At 39.9% G+C, this 27,046-nt stretch overlaps 2 protein-coding genes across 7 annotated transcripts in view; both read right to left on the bottom strand.

Moving 5' to 3' along the window:
- Positions 1-361: 361 nt before the first annotated feature.
- klhl14 (kelch-like family member 14) lies at positions 362-26,646 on the bottom strand. Of its 2 annotated transcripts, none has more exons than XM_077559446.1 (9): positions 26,532-26,646; positions 19,370-20,273; positions 17,497-17,618; positions 11,221-11,310; positions 10,828-10,906; positions 9,265-9,455; positions 6,527-6,685; positions 4,263-4,420; positions 362-2,663 (listed from the first exon to the last, which is right to left on the bottom strand). In XM_077559446.1, the coding sequence occupies exons 2-9, from the start codon at positions 20,248-20,250 to the stop codon at positions 2,520-2,522; spliced, it is 1,824 nt and encodes a 607-aa protein (XP_077415572.1). In that variant the 5' UTR covers positions 20,251-20,273; positions 26,532-26,646; the 3' UTR covers positions 362-2,519. The 2 variants fall into 2 exon arrangements, with proteins under 2 accessions (XP_077415572.1, XP_077415573.1); XM_077559447.1 differs by lacking the exon at positions 26,532-26,646 and adding an exon at positions 20,840-20,956.
- The window catches only part of LOC144044811 (uncharacterized), a 39,734-nt gene continuing 39,327 nt past the window's right edge, over positions 26,640-27,046 (bottom strand). For all 5 annotated transcript variants that reach the window (XM_077559453.1, XM_077559448.1, XM_077559451.1 and 2 more), the window contains one exon: positions 26,640-26,775. The gene's annotated coding sequence lies outside the window, so the exon portion shown is untranslated. The remainder of the gene's footprint in view (positions 26,776-27,046) is intronic.

The following is a 27,046-nucleotide window of genomic DNA, read 5'->3' as shown; positions in this document are numbered from 1 at the left end:
TTAATTATAAAAAAATATATACAAAATCAAATTGTTAAATACAGTTTATGTCAAACAAATCCCCCCCCCCCAAAAAAAAAGTGTAGCTGCAATAAATTAAACCGTGAAGCAGCGAGGGAACACTATATTTACTCCATCTGTAATAAATCTATACGAGTTTCACTTTTTGAATTGAATAACTGAAATACATTCAGTTTTCCACCATCAAATTTATACATAGGTGCGAATGTGAGTTGATCTAAATGTGCCCCCATGATTGGCCAGTTTACGCCACCTCTCACCCAAAGTCAGCTGGCATAGATTGCAACACATCTGTGACCCAAATGAGGTCTAGCACCATAGAAAATGGATGGACGGAGCGTTTAGTCATCAAGAGTCAGTTTATTTCCATATTCTAAAATGCAAAGGACATAAACAGGATTTGAGAATAAATCCAAAAATGTTTCACTGCTGCAAGCGAGTATGTACAGGAATGAAGTCAACAAAGCTTTACAGGATTCAACATTTAGTCGACTTTTTTTTATTTATTTTTTTTACTCCGTAACATAGACATGACTGGACTCATTTGTACTGAAATCGTTTTTTTTTGTTTTGTTAGTAACACAACACAATAATTCATTTACATTACAGTGAACTCACAAGCTCACTATTAGTGCATTAAGGTCCGCTGAATGCTCATATATGAAGGAGTATTGGGGCCAAACTGGGAAAAAAACAAAAACGCAATCGTAGTAGAAAAAGTTGTATTTATTCAAAAAAGTCATAATCTATGAATAAGGAAAAGTCTTATATTTTTCAAGAAAAATGCAATTTTCTCAGGAAAAAAAAGTTGCGTTGTAATGAGAAGACCCTTTACAAAAAAGAAAGAAAAAAAAGTAAATATAAAAAAAACATTTGCGCAAAGTCAGACTTTTAAGTCATTAAAAAAATATTTTTTTTTTTCCAGGAAAAAAAAGTTGCGTTGTAATGAGAAGACCCTTTAAAAAAAATAAAGAAAAAAAAGGAAATATAAAAAAAACATTTGCGCAAAGTCAGACTTTTAAGTCATTAAAAAAAAAATAATAATAATTTTTCCAGGAAAAAAAAGTTGCGTTGTAATGAGAAGACCCTTTAAAAAAAATAAAGAAAAAAAAGGAAATATAAAAAAAACATTTGCGCAAAGTCAGACTTTTAAGTCATTAGAAAAAGAAAAAAAATCATATTTTTCCAGGAAAAAAGTTTGAATCCGACTAGATTTAAGTTTTAAATAAAGCATTTTAAAAGTAAAAGTCGTAATTTCCCCCAGCCAACCCCCCGGAAAAATACTATTACAGGTACAGGTATATATTATTTTAGTCTTTTTTTCTGAAAAAGTATCTGTATTTTCAAGGAAAAAAGTTGCAATCTTGAGTCTACGATTGTTTCTATTGGCTAAAAAGACATTGCTAAAAAAAAAGAGGAAAAAATTATATGATTAAAGTAAAAAAAATAAAATAAAAAGACACATTTTAACAAGGGACTTCCCCAAAAATTTATTTCCTCCTTTACTTTACGTTTGTAAAATGTATTCTTATAATATTGTGACTTTTCGCTTTATCCTTGAAAAAAATGTACACAGGCCAGACAAGTTGGTAATTTTTCCCCCTCCAATTGTATACTCGTAAGACTACAACTTTGTTCCCATAGTATATGGTTGTTGTTGTTTTTTTTCTTTTCAGTGTGGCTCGAATACTTCTTCATACTCTTAGATGGAAGATTGTAGTATGCCTTTTTCTCCTGTCGGTGGCGTGTCCATTTTTAGTCGCCACTCAATTCACCTAAACATGCTTCCATACATTGGCGAGCAATTACAATTTGATTGTACCATCAATATGTCATTCAATACACTGATCAAATGAACGTGTCACGATTGAGATTTCTTATGAAATCAACCAAAAGGTGAGAAAATCTTCCGAACCGTTTGGAATTCGGTCCACTCGGGCTGCACATCTAAAAGTCATCATGATGTTTTTTTACAGTGTAATTTGAAAAAAAAAAAAAGGTCCCACTTCAGATGCAAGAATGTGAGAAAAATAGAAAGAAAGTATGTTTAAAGCAGATGACCAAGTGCCAACATATTGAGCCATGACAACTATTTATACATGAAAAGTAACTCACGCGGTCCTGGTTGTGCTCCAATGTCCAGCGGGAATGATCATTCTTTCTCTCTGTATATATGACGGACCCGGAAGCTAGCATTGTGATAATGTGCTATAGAATAGAAGAAAACAGCCACTGACAGTGTCAATAAATCAGAGCTCATACGGTATGAACATGACCAGTTTAAATACATGACTTACACAACCGCTTTCCTTCCCTCTCTTTACACCTTCAGAGGGGAATAACCAAAGTGCTCCGGTCAAACTTGTAAAAAAATAATTTATACACCCTCATGCGACTGAGCAGAAAAGGGGGAGGTTAGTGGTAAAATGGCTGTCAGCTTACAAGCGCTACTCCCCCCAATCATCACTCTGGTTGTCGTCCCTGGGCCGGATTAGTTGTCATTTACTCATTAAGGGGAGGCATGCGGGCAGGATGACGGTGGAACAGGCCGGGCCCGCCAAAGGTTCCGCCACCTCGCCTTCCAACTCTGTCCATGAGGCCTTCTCGGGGCTGTAGCAGATGGTTGAAGACTTATACGCCCCCTATGGGAAAAAAGTGGGAATAGAGTCAGAATCAAGAAAAAAAGGTCAGACTAAATCGAGTTAAATATTTGTTCAAGACATATGGACACATTTTTGTAAAGGTACAAAGCACCCCCCTCCCCCCCAAGCTTTTTTTCCCAATTGAAAAAGTCAAATCTTAATATAGATGGATTCTTCAAAAAAAATTATAATAAATAATACAAATAAATAAATAAATAAATATATATATATATATATATATATATATATATATATATATATATATATATATATATATATATATATATATATATATATATATATACTGTATATATATATGTGTTATCTTTTAAGTCATACTCTAATAAGAATTTAACACAAAAGATAAAAGGTCTTATTTTTACCCCCAAAAATCTTGTAGTTAAAAAAGTTCTTCTTTTTTTTTAAAGTATAAATTTAAAAAAAATTGTACAGTAATTATAATAAATTAATTAAACATTATTAGTATATTCAGACTATAAAAGGTCATATTTGTCAATATTTTTTTTCAAGATAAAACTTCTGTGTGAAAAAAACATACTCTTCAAAAGTCATTTTCATTTGTTGAAATTTTTTTTTTATAAAGAGAACAATATAATTTTAATGTAGTTGTATACAAGACAAAAATGGTATTATTTTTTTTTACATGTTTTCAAGAAAAAAATAATTCTTATGAAATTATTTTTTTTCAGAATGAAATGTCTTTCTTCTTTTATAAATGTTGTGTTCTTATAAAACACATTTTTTTGTTTTAAACGCAAACAAAAAATAAATTAAAATCAAACTTGTGTTTTTCAAAGTTGTATTTTCTCACGGAAAAAAAAGTCATCTTACGTTTTAGATAAAAAGTTGTGATCTTTCGGCAAAATATATTTTAAAAGTTTTTAAAATTAAAACAAAGTTGCAATCTTACAAGAATAAATTAGTATATTTTTTCCAAGACAAAATGTTTTCATTAATTTAAAAAAATGTATATCTAAAAATGCCATATGTTTTCTTTAGAAAACCACTTTTTTTTATTTTTTTATTTATTTATTTAAAAAAAAATTTTTAATAATTTTTTTAATTTTCTCGGATAGCTCAGTATTATTGTTCATTCGGTAATTTTACCGATTTGACATATCATCATTGCTCTTTTTTTTTCTTGTGTCTGATATAATGGTGACGAGCCCAGTGTGTGATAGACTTCAGCTCAGCTGGTGAGAACCTAAAAATGTTTGTAATGTTTTTACAATAAAATGTGCAATATTTTGCTATTCAATTTTAAATTGAACTAAGAACAAGTTATATTTTAACAAGTCAATTACAAGCTGCTCCTCTATTCACCTTTGTTCACCTCCCCTCGTAAAATGCACTCCCATAATATTGCTCTTTTTTATTTTATACGCCCACAAAGACAGAGGTCTTTTCTTTTATTTCATATTTTGCGTATAACCGGAAACGCCTGCTCGCATATGACGGCGATTGGGAAATCCTAAAATCACCCTAAGATAATTGACACCTGTCAAAATTTAGACTCTCAACACGCTCCAAAAAATATTCGACAATTACCCTCGAAGTACATAACACACTGTACCGTACCATGCTCCAACTGTAGCCGCCCACGAGGAAGATGCTGTCGTCGAGGACGGCGCAGCCCGGCCCGCTGCGTCCCTCCAGGATGGGCGTCTGCAGGATGTTCCACTGGTCGGCTTTGGGGTCGTAACACTCCACTAACATGACGTCTAAATGAGAGAAACCTATGAGTGGGGACAGAAAACGAAGGGTTTCAGGTTAAGCTTGCATGTGGCTAGAAGGACTTAGCATGTTGCTAAATGCAACGGCAGACATTTTGAGAATTTCATCTGATATTGTTCATAATTAACAAGGGTTTTTAAGAAGTTGGTACCAAATTAAAACTTGATTATGGCTACCTTAACCCTGGAGAACCCAAGAACCCTTTTCTTCTTTGGAAAATTATGAATTATACATTAAATGACTGCTATAAATTCACTGAACACCAAAATATATGTTTGTTTTTTTTTAACCCTTTTTTTTAAACTAACTCAGAGTTGCTAATTTATCAAACTTTATATAAAAAACATACTCCTAGGCATTCTGCAACATGATATAAAATAGATTAACAAAAAAAAAAACACAATTTTACCATCTGATGGTTTGCTGAGAAGATTTTGTTTGGATTGATTTCCAGCTCAACAAAACAGCATGTTGCCAGCCATCTTGTCACCACCACTCTGGCTCATGTAAGTACAATATTCATCCACTAGATGGCCCCATGCAGGGGTCAGAAGTGGCACTCTGGACATTTGAAGTTAAATTTGTAAAAAAAAGAAAAAAAAAAAGGTCTTTGTTATTTGAGTAGCAGAATTTATAGGGGCCAAATTTGAGTTCTCCAGGGTTAGAACTATAAAATCAATAATATAGGCCAAAACTTGAAAAGAATGAGTGGGAAATGACACATAGCAGAGAGTTTCGTTTGTGCATATCTCAAAAACTTTTTGCTTTGAGAGAGAATCCCTGAATGAAAACCTGAAGAAGATGAATGGAAAATGACAAGGATTATGTGCGAGAGGAACAAGTTGATCGCTCGGTTTAGATGTTCTTCAAAAATTGATCTTCTTGCTTTCACAGAGAAATAATCCCTGAAAAGTGTGTGTGAGTGTGTAAAATGGCACCTGGCAGAGCGTTGCAAAAAAAAAAAAAAAGAAGGTTGTGAGCACTGATCTGACCTGCTTCACATATCTTGTGTTGGATATCCTCCAGAATCAATACGGTTCTTGCTTTGACATTGAGAAAGAATCTCTGAATGGGAACTTGAAGAAGGGGAGTGAAGCTCTGCTTCACAAATCTGGTATCAGTCACAGTTTTTACTTTGAGTCGAGTTGTATTTAACTCATTCGCTGCCATTAATGGCTATGGATGTCAAAGATCCCTTTTAACTGGGATGGCGGGGAATTCATTTATTTAAATAGCATATGAGGGTAGGATTGAAAAAAAATAAATAGAGTATGTGTTTAAGTTACGATTATCAAGATGGAGGTAGGTTTCAAACCAAGGCTATGATTTCAAATTAAGGTTATGGTTTAAATAATTTTTTTAGGGTTTCATTTTTCAGGGTTAAAATGTTGAATAAGGGTTTTAAGATGGCGGTAGAGCTACAAACGAGGGTTAGGGTTTCAAATTGTGTTTCAAGTTGAGGGTAGGGTTTCAATCGAGGCATAGGGTTTCAAGCCTCAGTTTCAAATTCAGGATTTCAAATCTGGAGAAGGATTTGAAGACAGGCGTTGCAGTCTCAAATTAGGGTTAGGGTTTCAATCCGGGGTTAAGTCACAAATAGGGTTTTTTAAACCTGGGTCAGGGTTTCAAATTAGTGCTACAAGTGGGTGGGGGTACGATTTGCAGAGAAGGTTTAGGTTTCAATTTGGGGTAAGGGTCCACTTATTAGGGTCTCAACCCAGGGTAAGGAACTTAAAGCAGGGTTTCATGCCAGGGAAAAAGTTTCAATTTAGGGTTTGAAGTAGCTAGTGTCAGCTAGCATTCAAAGTTCACAGCGGTTTTATCCCAACATAGGGAAATAATAGCATCATAAATATGTCACTGACAATAAACCTCTATAGATAGGACAAGAAAATGGCGAGGAAACATTGAGGGTAAAAAAAAATAAGTATCTCAAAATGTTTTCACAGGAAGAGCAAGAAGCAAAACAACAGCATTGTTTTGTATAGTTTAAGAAAAGAGAAAGAAGGGAAACAATGCAGCGAAGATCACGGTCGCCCGCTCACGACCACCGACAAAAAAACCCAGATCAATTCCTTGATGGTTTGCCGACACGCTTTGGCGCTTGCCTTTCAAGTGGTTCCCCCCGATGGCGTAGAGGCGATCGTTCATTCCGGCCAGCGTGTGAATGGCGCGCTTTGTGTTCATGTCCTGTTTGCGGGCCCACACGTCCATTTGCGGGTCGTAGCAGTACAGCCACGACACGTACTCGCCGTTGTGGACCCCGCCTGGAAAAGGCAAATGTACTGGACATTAAGAATAAGTAGTGGGACGTACTTGAGTACATTTCTCAGATATCTGTACTTTACTTTTCATTTGGCGATGACTTTTCCACTTTTCATCAACAATACAAAGCGGTTGAGTTCTTGATTGATAAATTGAGATCTTGGAGACTTAAAAGGCAGAAAAAATACTAAGTTGAGTGGTATTTAGCAAATGAGAGTGTGGCGGTTGCTAGCTGCTAACTAGCTAACGTTAGCCAGTCTGCGTGTTGAGTGACTTATGAATGTGCTTACGTGTTTGTTTTCTGATCATTTGTTCAATAAAGCTATAGAATCAGCAGCTGTGTCTATTTTTGACCACTTGCAATGCATTCTATTTAGTTTTTAAAAAATTAATTAATTTATTTATTTATTTTTCTGGAGAGCTCAGTATTGTTCATTCGGTAATTTTACCAATTTGACATGTCATCATCATTGCTCTCCTTTATTTTTATTTTTGTATGTGGGTAAGTATGTATGCGTGTGTGCGTGCGAGTGTGTGTGTATTCATTAGTTCACCTAAAACCTATAAAAAAAAAATCTATTTAGTGATGCCAGGCTATGCTAAATTAGCTAACATTGATACAATACGTTGTGATGGCCGTCGTAAACGTGCTATTGTGGTACGTTTTTATCTTCCTTGTCAGCGTGAACTTTGGACTTTCTCTGTCTTTTTGGGACTCTTGTCTTCTGACTCGCTGCTGTGACGCTATACAGAGTTGTGCGTGTCACTGTATGTAAGTTAGATGACACCTACGAAGCTTTAAGGCAGAGATTTAACTAACTCAGCCTTTTTTTTTGTAACTGAATTATTCGAGTTTTCCAATTTATTGCAGTCCGAGAAAAACATAAAAGTCATCCTTAGCTAATTTAGCATTTTTTGTAATCAGTTCATAATGTTAGAGAAGCGATCAAAACACGTTTTGCTGATATAAAAGCCGTAACGAATGCTAACTATCTTTTTTCCTCCTCAGTACAAACACTATGAAAGTTAATAAAAGAGAGAAACAAAGTTTTTTTTCAATCTGCCACATTATTGTGGGAATGCTGAAAGCATATGTTAATTCGGATTTGTTTCTTCTACACTTTTTTTGCCGTGTAATAACTCTCACATAATACTTCTGATTTACACCATTCAAATTTCAACTTGCTTCAAAAATTCACGCCTATCCTGGTATTTATCGTCTGATTCCACATTTCTTAGAGCATTGGCACAATTTTACGTTAAATATCAACTTTTCCCTATTCATTTTCAATGGGACCCACTTTCCACGCCCACTTCCATACATACAATTTATCATCATTACCAGTTCTCTGATACTCCTCAGTGGTGCATTGTCCAGTAATCCCAAATTCAAATTCAACGTAAGCTTTCAGTATATACAATGTCACAGATTCTTCTAAGGCAACAATGGCACAGTGGTTTGAGCAATTACCTGCCACACTTGAACCCTGCTTGGACAACTCTTCAGCTAGTGCAGCGGAGCTTTGACCGGTAAACAGAAGGCGATGGTTCGAATCCCACCTTCACCAAATTGCAGTTGAAGTTTTCTTTTTATTCATTTATCACTCAACTACAAGTTACTACTTAATAGGGGTGTGAATTGCCTAGTACTTGGCGATTCGATTAGTATCACGATTCATAGGTTTCGATTCGATAACGATCAATCCCGACGCGAATCTATAAATTGATTATTGCGATTTTTTCCCCACTCAGATTTAGAAAATACTAATCGGTAAACTTGTACATGTACACTATAAGATTTGCATGAATTTTTTTTTTTTATTTATCTGAAAATTCAGACTTATAACTGAGCTACTACATTTAACAAACAGGTTGCAGTCTGTTTCATGTTTGAACAACACTGAAATCAAATATTAAGGCTTAATGTTAATATAACATTCTTCCATGCTTAATGTGTGAATCCTAACCCTAAGTAAGACGTTTTGTTGAATATTCCCATCAAAAAAATAGATGTTTAAAAATCGATCCGGTTGCATATCGAATCGATTCGAGAATTGCGCGCTGTAATATCGCGATATATTGCCGAATCAATTTTTTTCTAACACCCCTACTACTTAATAATTACTAGTAAAACTAATTCTATTATTACTCCTACTACTACAACTATTACTAGTAATTAATAGTTAAATACTTTGTAATTTTCTACAACTATTACTAGTAATTAATAGTTAAATACTTTGTAATTTTCATATAATGTATCCTTCAATTTCCTTCATTTGCATCCAGCTTAGCATTCAACTTTCAGCATTCCCACGCAATTTTTGCAGAAATTGCATTTAGTCTAGTTAAAACAGGTGCTCCGTATACTGACAAATAAAGAGTATGAACTTTTTCATTTTTTACTTCAGTAAATGAGTTGAATAAGGACCTTCACAAAACACTTTTACTCTAAATGTAGCAAAACACATTTACAAATACCGTACAATGTTGAATGTTTGTTTTACGTGTCAGTTTTACAGTAACGAATACAAAGCGACCGCCTGCTCGAGCAGCCTCAACCCTACTTGTTGTTTTCTCTGACCTGATATGTAGATCTTGCCGTTGTGCACGGCGCCGGCGTGGGCGGCCAGAGGCTGCGGCAGGGACGACACGTAGTTCCACTCGTTGGTGTCCAGGTTGTACGACTCCACGCTGGAGAGGTAGCCCGTCTCGTTGCGGCCGCCGATCACGTACAGGTGCTTGTCCAGGCGGCAGGCGAAGAAGCTGGCTCTCCTGGGGAGGAAGCGGCGCCCACGAGATGTCAAGGAGCGGAGCAGCGAAAGAACTCAAATGCCCTCAGTACTGTGTCTAGGAGGACATGTTACCTCCTCCTTAGAAATCGCAGAAACGCTTGAGTTATATTTAATACCCTCTGTTAATTTCTTAGTATATTATTATTTTATATTATTATTATTTTTTATTTTTTTTATTTTTATTTTTCTGGAGAGCTCAGTATTGTTCATTCGGTAATTTTACCGATTTGACATGCCATCATCATTGCTCTCTCTTTTTCTTTTTTTTTTTGTATGCGGGTGATTATGTGTATGTGCGTGTGTGAGTGCGTGCGAGTATGAAATTTTAGGGTTTCAATTTTACGTGTTCAAATAGCCTGGGTTAGGGTTTCAAGCTGGGGGTTAGGGTTCCAAACAAGGGTTAGAAATTGAAATGAGGGTTTCAAGCTGGGGGTTAGGGTTCCAAACAAGGGTTAGGCTTTCACAATGAGTCTTTTCAAACCAGGGCTATTGTTTGAAATGAGGGTTTATAGCTGGAATATGGTTTCAAACCAGGGTTAGGGTTTCAAATTCTGGTTTCAAGCCTGGGTTAGATTTTGTCTGAATTAGGGTTTCAAATTAGGGCTACTTCTTCTTTTATTGTGCCATTAGGGATCGCAAAGGTTTCAAATTCAAGTCAAGTCAAATCAAATCAAGTCAAGTTTATTTATATAGCCCTCAATCACACAAGAGTCTAAAAATACTTCACATGTCCACCGTTGACAAATATCAACGAAATCCCCTAATCGAACCACAAGAGGGCAAAGAAAAAAAAAGAAGAAAAAAACATCAGGTGAAAAATGAGAAATCTTGAGAAGGGAACGCAAATGTAGTAATCCCCCTTCCAGGATGATCAGGCTGAGATTTAAGAAATGAGTAGGGTTTCAAAGCAGGGTTAGGATTTAAAATTAGGGTTTTAAACTTGTGTTGTAGTTTCACGCCAGGGTTGTAGTTGGTTTAAAGTTATGGGCTCAAGCCTGTGTTAAGGTTTCATGCTAGGTACAGGATTTCAAACAAGGGTTAGGATTTAAAAATAGGGACTCGAGCATAGAGTGGGGTTTGAACCCCAGGTTAGGGTTTCAAATTAGGAGTTCAAGTTTGAGTTGGGGCTTCAAGCATGGATTAGGGTTTTGAAAAAAGAGTTAGGGTTTCAAATTAGGGTTTCAAGCCAGAATCCATTCATTCAAGCCATTTCCATTTACTACCAGTTAATTTGAACCCCAACGGACACCCTGATGCTCTTGCAAAAATGAATTGATCAATAATTAATTAATTAATCATCTTGCTGCAATTTAATACAAGATTTGTGCAAAACGTCCTGAAAGTGTCCTCACCTCTCTTGCATAGGAGGAAGTTGTATCCAACTGTTGAATCTGGGATCATAGCGACTTACAAAATTGGTGCTGTGTTTCCCTACAGAAATGGAAATGGAGAAAATGTCATACAGTATTTACAATTAGGATTTTACAGTCTTTGCTTCCCACTTGATTGTCATCACAATTTCACAATAAAGCAACTTGACACATCAAATATTTCACCTCTACTTCTCGGTGCCAAATCGTGACAAGTGTGACTGACTGGTGGGTGTTGTTTGTCCACTCGGTGCTCATTTGGCTTAAAGTTGTGATCTCAACAAGTAGTAGTGAGTGCAGTCGACAAAATTCTCTCATGGTTTAGCTCGTAGAAAATGATGTGAACGGGAAGCGGGTGAGGTGCATCGTCGTTACCGTTGGGGTTCCATTGGTCCTCTCCGCCGAGCAGTAGCAGGAAGTTCTCCACCTCCACAACGCAGTGATGAGCGCTGTTGTAAGGCATTACTGCGCGGCACACAGAAAGCAAGAAAATTAAACCGTGACTAAAGCGGGGTAAAATGAAACCCGATTTATTTTCACAATAGGAAAAAAAATCTGCGTTAGAGAGACAAATTATTTTACCCCTCGGACACACTTAAAACACACAAAGTTGTTGACATTTTTAAACACATTGTAAATGTATTTGAACTCACACACACACAAAAAACGTATCTAAAATACTGTATCTATTATAGTGTATGTGTGTTAGATATGTGCCTTAAGGGGCGGGGCCTGGTGCAGTGGGGTGTGACATCAGTAGAGGCGCAATGATTAATCGATATTTACCTACCCGATAATTATTTTGATATTCAATTAAGCGCGTTCAATTTTAAATGGTGAAAATCTTCAGAATTTCAGCCTCTCAACAGGAAATATTCTCTCAAAAATGAATGATCATATTTGTGTTAAATCAAATTAAAACAGTCACAAACATCTGCTTTTACTTTGAAAAGCAATACGCATTTTTCAGATTTTCTGACATGTTATGGACCAAAATAATAACTAAATCCTACTTCATTTGTATTTGTCCGTTTTCTGCACTGCAATGTCCTGTTTTTGAATGTAGGGAGGGAAATTTAAACTTGTATTTAAAAAAAAAAAAATCTGATTCATCAATTAACCCGCGCCCAGCCCACCTCCAGCCGCATGGGAAACGGAAGGGGAGCACCAAGAGACGGGCGGCACCCCCGGTCCCCAGGCCGAGCGGCGAAAGGTCCCGGTCGTCACGCCAGCGTGCCTAGTGAAAACTAACCCTGTTACAAGTGTGTGTGTGTGTGGTGCATTAAAATTGGGAGCAGGTGAGAAGGAGCAGAGGGAAATTATATCCCCCCCGCTCCGATCCTCCTGCTTCCCAGAAATTGGTGAGTTGTGTTGGTGTGTGTATGTGGTGCATTAAAAATAAAACACAGCATTCTGATTGATATTGCATTTGTGGAATAGGAATTCAGCAGCAAAATATTTTATCCATCCCGGCCATTTTGTGTTGTACTGCCACTTGCTATCGATTGAAAATGACATCACAGTGCATAATTGCTCAGCTTGCGAATGTTACGGCTCACTTGTGTTCCGGGTTTGGTCACGTGACGTTCGCAAGCCGAGCCCTGAGCAACCTCTGATGTCATTTTCAGTCGACAGCAAACTACGCCCGTTTTTTATCCACCTCAGGCGGCGGCCATTTTGCCACTTGCTGGAAACTGAAAATGACATCACAGTTGCTCTGGGCCCAGGTAACGATGGTTCAGCTTGCGAATGATACATGACCATACTGAGAAAACAGGTGAGCCGCGATTGGTCGCTACCAGAGCCCTGAGAAACTGTCGTGTCATTTTGAGTTGACACCAAGTGGCAAAATGGCCGCCCCCTGAGATGGATAAAAACAGACAGATTTTTCTGTGTAATTAATATCCCACAAACACAATTAATGAAAATACTGTTCTTAGACTAGTGGCAGCGCATAAACCCTTCCCATCATTTCAGAAGAAGTAGTATGAAAAGGAGTTGGTGAGTATCCTCGTTATCTTCTAAAAAATCACTTTTGATGGGGTTCACCTGCTTTTGCGCTCCCTCCCTGTCCTCCATCTTCTTTTGTTGCTGTGACCCCCATTGAGATGTGGAGAAATGGTCTTGGGTGACAGTCGTAATGAACATGATCGTGTTCACTCAATAAATCTCGGCCGAGGTGGCGGCTTGGCGGGGAGGGGGCTCTGCCGGAGCACAAATCAGTGGAATGTTAAGGCCCACCTGTCTGTCTCCATCAGTCATTTCCACTGCCGCCTCCCCGGCGCCTGATGGATCACAGTTGCTGCAGAATTAGACAGCCTTGAATCTCATTTCTTTCCAATTGGCCCTCTCGCTGCAATCTCACTCGGCCCTGCCTGACATGTGCCGCTCGCTCCTCGACGAGGCGGGAGAAAGAGAGAGAGAGAGACGCTAACGCCACGTACGCTAAACACAGCTTTATCTCAAAACGAGGGGATTAGGTTGCCTGCCTCCAGCGCGCCTCTAAGACAAGTACCATATGACTGCCAAACTCCCTTACATGCTATTTACATTATTGTTCAGTCAGCAGTATATAGGCCACGCATGGGCGGCTTTTGATTTGATGTCGAGCGACTTGGAATCATCTTGTGAGGGGGCGGGGAGGGGGGAGGGGCTCTGCGGAGTCGGAGGAAGCGGGACATTTGTCCTGCCGCCTACAGGTGTCTCGGACACAGGCGGGCGGCAGGATAAGTGGCAGGCGAGGCGTCATACCTGAGATGGTGGAAAGCATAAAACATGCCATTGGCTTTTACCTCTCCCCCGTGTTGGACCTTATTGTAAAATGAAAGTGGATGAAGTTAATCTACCCTCTCGCTTTGAGATCCTCCTGCAGGGTCGCCTCGGTGGCGGCTGTCTACACTGAGCTCAGGAACTCACTAGAGGGAGTCAGAAACCTCTGCATGGAGGCGGCAGGCCACGCTTGACTGACTCCACGGCTAATGCGCCAGCTCTCTCTCTTTTGTGTCTTTTTTTTTTTCCATTTCCGCACTAGGGTGGAGTCCTATTTTATCTTTAATGATGCAAAGTACGCGATTACGGGCGTTCACGCTTCTGTCGGTACACTAGATGGCAAACTTCACACTGGGATCAACGGCGAGCCACTCGGTGTGAAACACAACAAGAGTGAAGAGAATCAAGAATCTTCCCAAATTATCTTGATGAATGTCTTAATCAAAGGCTGTCCCTCTCAGGTTTCGCCTCATTGGAAAGTTATGATTGAATGTTAATAATCTCCCTCTCTTTCACGTCCATTGTGTGCGCAGGCGACATCAGACGCTCGCTGATGTGTTCAGGGGATGATTGTGCAGTTTTGTCCTTCCGCAAGGCCACGGACCATTTGAGTGTTAACTTTTTTTAGTTGTGACTGATGGAAATCCCCACTGACCTTTTTGGCAAGTTGCCGTTTACACCCATGAGGGCTGAGGGTAATGAGCAAATGGCGGCGCAGGCTGAGCATGTGCATGTGGAGTGCAAATGGATGAATATGGACTAATATAAGCACAACATTTTTTTTATGTGATTGGTGCGTGGACACACATGATAACCATGGCTTTTAAAAGACAACATTATTATTAATCTTTTTTTTATTATTATTGTGACACAACCTTTACATCCCTTCTAAATGTAAAACAACATGTACAAGTTTTTATACTCTTGTTAACATAAAAGTGGAAAAAAATGTTACACTAATAGAAATACAGAAATTTTAGAAATATATATTTTAGTCACTGTTAGAGTAATTTCATAATAATTCATAACATTTAGTTAAATTAAAAATATATACTGTAAAAAAAAAAACGAGTGTGACATTGATTTGTGTTGAGGTCCTTTTTCTGCCACTAGATGGCATAAGTGCTTTTATAAGACGTTGGGGACAGCTCAATAGATTTTTCTTTTCTTATTAATAGCTATTTCATCTTTAACATGAAGTAACTTGGGAAATTCTGTTTAAAATTGTAAAATGCATCTTGACCCAGTCTCCACAAATATGCATTATTATTACATTTATTACGTCTAAATTTTGACGTGGACGGGTCTGCTGTATTGCGACTGGAATTTCCCCAGTACAGACTTTCCGAGTAAGGAACGGTCATGAAACGCACGTTAAAAAAAAATAGTGGCGTTAAATGAACTATAAATTAACTCAAAATGAACACACTAATTTTGACACCCATTAAAAAAAATAAAAAATTGTGTAGTGTGAATCTCCAAAGAGGCACAGGAGGGAAAAAACTATCTGCTAATGCTGAGAAATGAGCAACAACAAATAAAAGCTCAATAGGAGAGAATAGAAAATATGCTTTCCCATTATCTCAAGTTTGACCTTTGCGATATGAGAGCAAATAGAGGGGTGAGTCTGGAAAAGGTCGAGGATGGATGGTAGCGAGGGAGGGAAAGTGGCTCAGTTTCCACATATGAAATACGATTGCGAGGAGTTGGATAAAGCAACACTGTGCGATAATTGATGCTCGGAATACCGAGGATTTATGACGGACTTCCGTTCCTTTGGCGGCGACATAAACTGAATTTGTACGCAAGTCGAAAGGCGCTAGCCTATTACTAAGCTAGCATAATTCAACATGTGTGACATTCTTCCAATAAGTCTGTTGTTCTTCAAGCTTCGGCAATAATTGAGACCTGTAAATTGTAGGATATTTATTGTGATAGCTCTGTCATCATATACACTTCCCTTGTGAGTGACGTCACGTGTTTGTGAGTCTACATACAGAATATATGATGACAGAGCACTAAGCTAAGAGAAAATAAACATCCTAGAATTTATAAGGTCTCAATTATTGCCTAAGCTTGAAGCCCATAAGAACAAGAGAATTGTTATGAGACCCAATAGAAAGTTATAATTACAGTAAATATTTTTTTTTAGAAAATCCCTTCTCAGCAATAAAAATAAAATAATCGCCTGGAAAACAGAACGTACGTTGGTAATTGAATGTGCCGTTTTGTGTAATGTAAACACGAATACTTACGCCACTACACAAATTAGTTCATCGTGCACCGTTCACAACCTCAAAAATGTTATCGTTTAATGTAAATGTTAACCTTCCATCTTAGTTGTTGCCATGGTGACACAAAATTTGAGTGGCGTGTAATATTGGTGGACCAGCCAGGTCATTACTCGTCTGGTGCTAATGTCTATGCTACAGATGCTAATGGAAAAAAAAATAACATTCAAATACTCAAATAATTCATTTTCCGGGTAGGGGAAATCCTTCTGAGTGTTCTGAACTCCTGTTTCCACACTGGTGTTGCATATTAGCGTGGTTGACTTCCCACATCTGACATTGTGTCACCCTTTTTCAGACCGCAAAGTAGTTGAGAGTGAATTAATCTTGTATTTATTGACTCATTATCTATACTAGGGATAATATTTATCAAGTATGGGAGAAAATTAAGAATCAAGGAATTTATTCAATCATTTTTGTGAGGCGGAAATCTCCCTTTAAATGTTCTGTACTCCTGTTACCCCACAAGTGTTATACTGAGCAGAATAATACTATTCGAAGGATTTGCATCATAGCGTGGATGCACCTCGTTATCATGGTGGACTTTTTTAGACAGCAAACTAATTGATGGTAAACCAACAGTGCCTCTGCTGGTTGCCGCCAAGTACTGCACTGCATTCTGCCTGAAATTGCTTCAAGTCTACTTTGGTGATCTTTGATAATTGTGGACTAGCCAAGACATGTATTATATTAATTATATAATAAGGGGGGATAAACTCCCTTGATTGACGATGGGCAAAAAATATCAATCAGATAATGGTTTTATTTTCAAGATGAGGATCCTGATGCTCTCTCTAAATGTTCTGAGCTTCTGCTGCTAGGCTAGCAAAACCGCATTAGTTACATTATAGCGTGAATGTCGCTCAACTTTTCATAGGCGATGCCATGAACAGCACTTCATTTGCTAGCAAAGCCAGTAGAGTAAATCAACAGCGCCTCTGCTGGTCGCAGCCAAGTAATGCACTCCTTTTCACCTCATTCGCTTCAAGACACGATCAGTTAGACAGAATTGCAAAGATACATTCATTTGCTGTGCATATTCCGAGTCTGTGCTAAAATTAGTTTTAAATGCTAACAACATTTCAAGATAGTATTTTATTACAGATTGTCAAAAAAATAGCTAAGAATTTGTTTTTGTTCTAAATTCAAGTAAGGAGACTAAGGCCACAGACTACGTTTAAACTGTGTTTGTGTAAATAATTAGAGCAATTCAAGCAGGTATTGATCAGCGTTAGTGAATAATCAGGATGAATTTGAAAGCCACTCGGCAAAGATATCACTCAAGCCCCGCGTTCAATCTCTGCCACAGCAGATCATTAGATTCAAGTGAATCTCATCATGCATCTCTGCAGCATATTTCAGCAAAAACAAGGCGAACCAGGCGTGACGCTCCGCAGTGGCGTGAAGTCACGCTCTGATTAGAAACTTATATTAAAAAGTGATAGTGATATATTATTACCTGAAGGATTTAGGGAACTCCTTCGCTCAAATTAACCCGCGTTAAAGTCATCCACAGGAACGACCGTAAAAATCCCCGAACAGGAGAAAGCTGGAAAAAAAAATCAAATAAAATCTTTTGCTTTAAACTCACTTGTGAGGATCTTCCATGTTTTTTTTTCATCGTCATAGTACTGGACCAAATTGCTGGGGAGGCGATCGGGTCCAGGGGGCAAACCACCCACCAGTAACAGCATTCTCTTATTGGAACGGATTCTGTAATGACAGAACAATTGCAATCATAAATAAATAAAAGAAATACTGCTCCTATAGAGGGGCACTTGAAGACATTTATTACAATTAACAAAAGGCACACTTTTCACGGGGCTGTGTTATCGAATGGTTATTACACTCTGAAAATGGTTGGTTCTAATTAGCTGTGAAGTGAGGATGGTCCTGCAGGGTGCCATGCCGGAGGCGAAAAGGCAATTGACGACATAACCTTGCCTATACAATGTCTCCATCTCATTGGCTGCAATGATTCATGTGACGTCCCCCGGCCGTTTTGTGAGAGTTTGCATGTGATGCGGCGTCACGCTTTACTTTACATTTAGGAGAACTGTCTGGCTCCTAATGGGCTCCAACACAAATCTAGCAATTAATCACAAAGTGCAGTAATTATATGACATTACACTCAGTCACATAAACCTTATTTCCTTTTTCTCATATTGTCCTTTTTTATGCATGGCTACATCACTCGCGTCTCTTTTGCTCTCTCCGTGCCACTGGCCAACTTGGATGTGTTTTAGGGGTTATTCGTATGCAAATGAGCCCCTGGACATAGATAATGGTGATTAATTGAGAGGAGAAACACAGTGGCATGTGAAACTAATTATGACGATTTCCGATTCCGTGTTCATTTAGGTACTTGCGTGGAAATAGATGTTAGACGGATTTCTGCTCTCAAAACACTTATGGAGATGAACACCTATGCTTATTATTATAACATCACTGCCATTCAATTAACTTCCGGATAAAAGATGTCTACTTTCAGCTCCTCAACAACTTAGTATGGACTTTCCTAAATGTTCTAACGGGAATGTATATTACAGGTATATATAGTCTCATTAAAATGAAGTATTTAGTGACAAGCAATTATACGTGTAACCTCTTCACTGCAAAAAAAAAGTAATATTTACTTGAATTTTTTTGTTTTTTAACCCAAAAATTCTTAGCAAATTTTAAAAGGAGAGTTTTGAGTACATTTTACTAGTTTATTTAAAAAAAAAAAAAAAAGAGTCAAAAGTGTTGAGGAACGAACTCATGACCTTCAGCTTGTGTGACAGCCAGCCACTCTACCACCTGAGCCATGCCACTCTCTTCTGTGTGTTAGTATATTGCTAGTGTCAGGTGGAATCCTCGTACCTCCAAGAGACCAGTTTGTGGTCTCATTTTGGACCCACCACCAGCAATGCAGTATAGTGGCAAACAGCAAAAAAGTGTCTGTTAAGCTGAAGGGCATGAGTTTGTTCCTCAACGCTTACTTAGCTTTTTATTTATTTATTTTTTAAATAAACTAGTATAATGTAACCAAAACTCTCCGTATAAAATTTACTTAGTATTATTTACTTAGTGGGTGAAAAAACTTTTTTTTTTCAAGTAAATATTACTCCCCCCCCCCTTTTTTTTTTACAGTGTGCAAGTGACAGTGGTTACAAATCAGGTATTTTTTACCACAACACAGTGGTGAGCAACCTGAAGCTCGTGGGCCATATACGGCCCGTGGTGGATAAAATCCGGCCCGCCATGTAACTCTAAAAAACAATTAAAACCTCAGAGGTACTGCTATGAAAATCACCATTTAACCCACAAAATGCTCAAATGACAAATTACATATGGCCTGCGAATGACTATAAAAACCGAACTGGCCACTGATGTCATAACGAAAGATAACATTGCAGCTGACTACACACAACTTGTTGACATTTACAAGACAAAAGTGGTGCCCGGTGGTCGTATAGTCTTACCGGCTGGCTGTGGTCTGCTTGCAGTGCTGCCTAAAGGGCATCAGGTGGTAGTTCATGGCATCCAGCAGCAGCTTCTGGCACACCGGGTCATTCCTCATGAAATCCACCGACTGCACCCTCTCCACCAGCTCCGGGGCCGGGATGAGAGCGAAGCGCAGCCTTTTCATGAGGTCCGGCACGTAGTGCATGCGAGTCTCGCGGTCGTGCTCCAGCCACAGCACCGACATCTGAAAGAGCGCCATCTCCGACTCCACCGGCGGCGGCAGAGCATCCAGCATGGCGCACATCTCCTCAAAGTTAAGCAGCAGCACGTCCTCCACCAGATACTTGTTGGCCAGCTTCTTGGTCTCGTCCAGTCCGTGGAGCGCGGCGATCTTGCAGATCTGCTTGTAGTTCTGCACCGAGATCTGGTCGTTGAGAAACTGCACGCTCAGCTTGGTGATCTGAGGGATGTTGAGTATCTTGCTGACCGACAGAACCTCTTCCACAGTGTCCAGGGAGAGAGTCACGTTGGCCGTGTACAGGTACTCCAGCACGAGTCTCAGTCCAATAGAGGAGCAACCCTGCAGGACCAGGTTGTTGATGGGCCTGGCACTGGGGGTCACCAGCTTGTCGTCGGGCGAGGACGAGGGGGTGCCGCTGCTGCCCTGGTCCCCCTTGCCGCCCTCGTTGTTGCTGATGGCATTGTGGGAGGAGAAGAGCGACCTAAAATACTGGGAGCAGGACGCCAGCACCGCTTTGTGGCAGTGGAAGTGCTGCCCTTGGGCGGTGAGAGTCACATCGCAGAAGAGTTGCTTCCTCCACAGCAGGTTGAGCCCGTGCAGCAGCGTGTCACTGTGCGCCGGGTCAAAGGTGGACGTTCTGTCACCCGATCTGGACATGGCTTCCTGATTGTGGACGCCACCTGGGCAACAAATAAACCATGTAAGCCATTGACTTCCAAGCAGCACAACACAGGGAGGCTCAGTCTAGCAAAAAGAGGAAAAACAATCTCTCGGGTAAGTTAGTGATCCAGGATGCCAGGGAATTTACATCCCACGTGGATCAGGTAGTCTTCAACTTCATATTCGTGAAAGAATCACACACAAAAAACGCGTTCCCATCGCCGCCTATGGTTGAACCAGAACGACCGAGACGCTGCGGATCTTCAGCCCGCGACGAGGCTCCACTCGGCGGATGCGCAGTGGCGAGATCCCCGCTAGGGAGATCATGCAGCATCGATCCCCTCTCGTCCTTTCCCTCTACAGCCGCGCACCCCCGCGACCAAAACACCACGCTGGTGCGCGCGCATTTCTCACATAAACAGTCAAATCTTCTCGTCCAAAAGAATAAAAAAAAAAAACGTCGAAAAGTTCACCGCGACGTGCGCGTCTTTTGTTTGCGTCCGCGCCGCGACAAAACGCAATCCGTGCGTGCGTAAACTTACGCGCGCATGTGACAACTAAATGATGAGAGCAAGCCACAACTTACCTGACACACTCGCCACGCACACACTCCAAGAAAAAAAAGAAAGTAAGTAATCTTCGTAGGGGGGTCCCCAGAAAGCTCACTCAAGAATCCCTTCTTTTGTTCTCCTTTTTAAAAAGAAAAGCGAGTCCAACCAAAAGAAAAAAAGAAACGAAAGTCCCAATTTGGCGTTATTTGTTGATCATTTGTTTCCTCGGAATTAACCAGAAGTGTGCGACTATGTGAGAAGGGAGCCGTGCTTTCTGCAAGAGGAGAAGAAGAAGAAGAAGAAATATACGTGTGACAAATTATGCTACCAAGAAACAACACATCATTATCCTTGGGCCTGGGGCTCAGTGAGTCGTAACGAGAGTAATAGGAAATCCACGGTTGGGGAGAGAAACGGTCGTGCATGGCCGGTGGAGAGAGACCATGCAGGGGTATGGATGCTGGAGAGACTCGCAAAATTATGGCTCAAGGCTATTGTAAAAACTGTCGAGCGTAAATGACTGCGATTTCAAACATCTATGGAAGAAAGGAAAGAGGGAAAAAAGGGGGGAGAAAAAGGCGAGTCTCGGTTTTTTTTCCACCCCTCGCTGTTATGGAGAGAAACCGTCAAGTTTTAGTGCGCATTGCTAATTAGTCAATTTCTCTCTGCCTTCACAGCCCGGCGACTTTGCTGCTGAGCTGAAACTGCTAATTTCTGGGACCAGCCTTTTTTTTGGCCGTGAACTGGATGGATGAATGGCTTGTCTCGCACAAATGACAAAAAGCCCCTGCCTTAATCTCCATCGGCAAAATAACCCCTCATCTCCCCCACCCCTTCCTGCAGCTAGTCCTTCAAAAAGCAAGGTGCTCCATACAACTTGGAATTTATGATGCATATGTATATGTCCACTCCCGTGTTCAGGATGCACCTCTGTTTTTACGTATGAAGGCACAGGACAATAAAACAAAAACAGATGAAGGACTATACTGTACTTTGATCGACACTAATTTGTATATACAGGACTGGACACAATCAGAGAAATGAACCTGAGTTTGTATGCACGGTGCAAAAATTGGCCCCCAAACCAACTTTGTCTCACTATAATAGGAAGACACACACGTCACACTTTATATCACTCTATTGCCCTGCATCAAACATCTAAAACATGTAGGATAGGGGCCCTTGAGGACCAAAGTTGGTGACCCCTGCCCTATTGTAATAATCTTAGTACCTCACGCACCTCCAGCGTCCATCAGATACAGCAGGGTTCAAAAAGGGTCCTCACAGCAAACCATCTAAATTCTGACATCAATTGTTACAGCGATGTGAGGAAACACACAGCGAGGGCCCCATTTTCGTGCCCAGCACAATTTTGTGCATTTGTAGAGTTTTGCTTCTTTTGGTATTTTTGTAGATAGTGGCAGTTAGAAGCCAAATCTAGACATTTAAAAAAAAAAAATCCATTTCAGAGGGCAGCCATTTTGCCACTTACTGTCAACTCAAGATGACATCACAATTACTCAGGGTTCAGGCAACGACCAATCACCGCTCATCTGTTTTCTGAAGCTGAGCTGTGATGGGTTGTTACATGAACCCTGAGCAACTGTCAACAAACGACAGCAAGTGGCAATATGGCCACTTTCTGATATAGATTAAAAAAAAAAACTGCTGGATTTGACTGATTAACGTATATAACACTAACGCAATATTAACCAGAATATCGTATTTAGACTAATGGGGCTCCACAGAATATATTATTGTCAATAATTTTTTGGGGGGGTTGACATCCACTTTAAATCTGCGATTAAATTTTTTTTTAAAAATCTGTCAAGAATTCAGCGAGTTACGAGTATTTAAGTGAGTAAATCATTACGGGTGTGCCAAAAAAACAATTCTCATAAGAATCGCAATTCTCATTTAGTACTATTCAGAATCGATTTTAAACGTCCCAAAATCGCTTTTCTTCAAATTATTTTATACTGTCTTCCCTTTGTTTTTGTGCGCAATTATTGGGAGCGTTGTTCATGTTGTACCCGATTTGGCCACTTAGGGGCAGTGTGGTCCCACGTGGTCTGATACACTGTTAAGTTGTAGTCACATTAGAGAGTAGAAGGAAAAAGTCACAATCAAGTTATTCCAATTAAAGTTGTTTTTTTGCAGCATGGAGCTGTTCTTTTGAGTGATAAAAGTGCCGCAAGTAGCGCGCTAATTAGCATTAGCGAGTCAGACTGGAGTAGATCATTACAATTCCTTGAACATCTCTAAATTGAAGCAAAAATCATTGTCAATCAAATCATTGTGAATCAAAAATAGTTCTTAATCGATTCTGAATCGAATCGCATAGCCAAAAATCAGAATCGAATCGTAAGACATTCAAAGATTCCCACCCCTATAAATCATCCAACTTACCGCAGACTACAGCGAACCAGAGCAATCCCCTGCCCTAACCAGTGGTTACATTGCCGACTCTTAACAGCGGAGACCAGAATGCCTTGATCAAATTCACCAAAATCACATTACACCACCTGCACCACCAGTTAGACCTGCTTTTACCTGGTCTAAAGGCTAGTCTACTTTCTGTCACCAAATTGTCACGTGCGCCGGGGGGAGTGTAATAAAAAACGTCCTCAGTCTGGAATGCCAAGAAATGCACAGCATGGTCCGCCAAATTCCCAAACAGTAAACTAGACTTGCTCCGATATGAAAATTAAGATGTGTCTATTTTTTCATCGAGCCCTGAATCTAAAGCCCTGAATCTGGGTCTATTAGACAGAAATAACAGTACACTAACCATGACACATTAGAGCCTGGGTATGTTAGCCAGATCAATGTAATGAAAGCACGCGTCAGCACACTATCCACCCCCCCCCCCTCTCTCGAGAGAGGCGCACGTGTCCCATACATGCCCAAAACAATCGTCCCAGTGTCTCACCAATCTCTAGGCTCCATCACTCAGCTATCACCTGTCCCAAGGGCCCTTTCAACTGGACACACAGCTAACGACCACAAATTGATAAAGAACTCTGAAGAGTTGTCCCCACAAACTTGCACAAAGACCAAGACCAGAATGGCAGGCAGATTGACTTGGAATTTTGTCTTCTTTATGGCAACGAATGGTTAATAATGCTATGAAAAAATTGGTCGAGAGTGACTTAATAGGACATAATGAACTGTCAATTAAATAAAGAGCTCAATTAGAGCAAAAAACTTCCATGTGGGACTCCCATGGGACCGACAGTGACAGATACCTCAAAAGTTATATGGAATGACAGATTTGGATAAATGTTCACGTACTATGAAACAGAACATTGTGCTATGGATATGGACATGCACTAACTAGCACATGTTAGATGTTTTTTAGCAAGATGAAACGTTTGAGTGACATTTAAAAAAAAAGTCATTTTAAACATGCCTAGTTGGTGTTTACTACGGTTTAAGTCGTAGTTGCGAGGACGCGTGGCAGCGCTACAGTAGCCGGCCGTGTTGCACTTGGGAGTCACATACTGTTATCTTTACAAGCGCTCAGTTAGCACTAAATTACCCAAGTCTCCAGCGAGCCATTCCAACACAATAAAATGACCATTTCCAAACTCTTTCAGCTCTTTGTAGCAGCTCAGTCTCCCGAGGCCGCTGGTCTTCAGATTGCTGGGCGTTTATGGTTGCAGTGTGCAGCAGGAGGAGGTGGTGGTGGTAAAGGGGGGAAGGAGGAGGGGAATAAAGGGGGGGGGGGTCATCAGATAAGAGAAGAATTTCAAGACTAATTAAACCCGTTGAGACAAAGAATCACACTACAGTGATTTACAACTCTCTGTGCCAGTTAACCCGACTCATATTTAGGTGTCATATTACACAGATCAGATCAGGTCCACCTCCGTTCTTTTTGGAGGAACCATTAGAGATGATGTCAACAGCACAAAGACAGTTATGCGTAAGGTCACGCTTTTTTATTTGAGTTTTTAACAGCTAAAATAAACAAGACCATTGGCTATATCGCAATGCTATGGTAACCTATAAAGGGGCTGTTTTCCACACTGCATGTGCACACATCATAAGGTTAGCCATGTTTTGTTTCGTTAACCTAAAGGGTGAACATTTACTCCCATCAGTGCACCGAAACAAAAAAGGCCAAATCCAGAGTTGTGAATAGCAAAGTCTTTCATCCATAATTCCGTTTGCTAGCTTCTGCAGACAGAAAATGGAGGGTGAGGGAGGGGGGTTATGCTAAGATAGAAAGTATTATTTTCCTAAATGGAAGGTGTCAGATGGTCACGGAAATGTGATCGGCTGTTCAAGATCACTGCTTCCCATCTGCAATTTGTGACGTGTGAAAGATTCAGCCCAAATGTGCTCAGCGAGCGTAAATCCTCAGCACTTTCTCTTATCGTGGAAAAGCAAGATAACCAGCTGTTTACAGATCACAGAACATATCATATTAATATCATGGAGAGGGCGATATCATCTTGCTTGTTAAAAAAAAAAAAAAAGAAGATATATATTTTGTTAACTATCTGTGGTATGGTACTGCAATTTATGAATTAATATGTGTAATGTGAGTCAATTAAATTGTACAAGTACAATGGCAGAATTACATGAGATCCAATACAACAATTCAAAAAAGTAGGATTATTTCTGGAAAAGAGGTTTGCATTGTACTAAAGGCTTTGGAAATAACCCAAATTATTAGAACAGCCCTCAGTATTGCGCAACGCAGTTCCAAAACACAGCAAACTTAAAGTGCAATCACAAAACTGAAAATACTTATGGTTATCTGCAGGTAGACAAAGTTAAGATATTTTAGATAACGTGATTACAATATATTAAGAAAGCTAGCTTATTAGAATGACGTTTAATTGTACATCCACGACAGTAGGTGGCAGTGGCGTTCTCATTCTCACAGAATTTGCAAGAAATATTAGCTCTTCTGTAGAGGTGTATTTATAAAAAAAAAAAATGTCATAGACAAATTGTACCAATTATTGTTGAAGCAGGGAGTTGTTGTTGTTGGGGGTGGGGGGCGCAAAATATTTTGTTATTCCTGGGAGGGGTGGCGTAACAAAAAATAATGGAGAAGGACTAATTAAAATGAAAGATCAGTTGTTTTGATTCTTCTGGCATTCTCAATGGAAATGTTTTCATTTTCTGATTGAAATAACGTAGTACATGTTAGCACAGATGGAGCTAGTCGAGGTCATGAAACAGTAGTTTAGAGGATCAGGAGTTTTTGAATGGGCAGCAGCTGCTTCACAAAGACTCTAACAGTCTCCTCACTTCTCCATGAAGGGAACAAATGAGGAGAAAGCAAAGGAGTCAAAGGTTGCAACTTTTCTTTCTCGTGCTCAATTTAGAAGAGGAAAGAGAGCTAGAGACTTATTTGAGTATTTATTGTACTGACAGTTAAGTGGGTGCTTGCGGGTTTTTTTTCTGATCAGATATGACTCCTAAACCATCCGCAGTTGCAAAAAAGATAAACAAGACAGGACTAGCACTTTTTGCGTATACAGTATGTGCCATTCGGGGAGCCCTGCTGTTCTCTAACCCCCACACATGGCGTAGCCACCACAGACACGCCTCAGGGAGTCAGCAGGCAGCCGGGAGAAACAGGCGGTGTGTTACCCCCCCCCACCTTCACAACACACACCCATGTGCAAGCACAGGAACATATGTGTGTGGTTCTCAAATTAAAGAACGAATACTAGTTTGTGGGGTTCGACTGTAACTGGGACTGACCTGAGGGAAGAGTCCAGACTGTATGTGGGTAGCGGGGGTCTGAAGTGGCGCCTTCAGCTGGGAAGTAAGGAGGGCGGGGGGGGGGGGTGCTTCTGCTGCACAGTCCCCCAGCGTGATGCATCTACCTTCAGGGTGGCAGCAGGCGTGGAGTGGGGTGCGACGGAGCGAGCACGGGCTCAGTGGCGCGGTCACCTGGGGACGCTGAAGCCGTTGTAGCAGGACTGATAGTTCTTCCTTGGGAGGACTGCAAGATGAGCCCCATTGTATTAGCAAAGTCCTTCTCTTACAAAGTTCTCAAGCCTTCAGCATTCTAGTCAAAGTCGTATCTAATCATTTGTCCCTCTCGTGTAGATGAAGAAAGGTGACCAAAATTGCTAAATTGTCTGTGAGTACTAATGTGGCCAATGAATGTATAAAACCAGTGATGTTTAACTTTGATCTCAACTGGTGTATTTGAGATGAGCGACATCAAACACATATTTGTATCGACAAATGCAAGATTTATGATGCAGTCG

Source organism: Vanacampus margaritifer, chromosome 2 (genome assembly GCF_051991255.1).
Source record: "Vanacampus margaritifer isolate UIUO_Vmar chromosome 2, RoL_Vmar_1.0, whole genome shotgun sequence".
NCBI classification, from domain to species: domain Eukaryota; kingdom Metazoa; phylum Chordata; class Actinopteri; order Syngnathiformes; family Syngnathidae; genus Vanacampus; species Vanacampus margaritifer.
The sequence above is the reverse complement of the archived record's forward strand: the minus strand, read 5'-3'. Positions and strand labels throughout refer to the sequence as shown.

Excerpts from the sequence above, each read along its gene's own strand:
- klhl14 (XM_077559446.1), bottom strand. The coding sequence starts at position 20,250 with ATGTCCAGATCGGGTGACAGAACGTCCACCTTTGACCCGGCGCACAGT. Across the intron at positions 10,907-11,220 it reads GGACCAATGGAACCCCAACG|GGAAACACAGCACCAATTTT; the intron begins GTAACGACGATG and ends CCATTTCTGTAG. Across the intron at positions 6,686-9,264 it reads CGGCAAGATCTACATATCAG|GCGGGGTCCACAACGGCGAG; the intron begins GTCAGAGAAAAC and ends TGCCTTTTCCAG.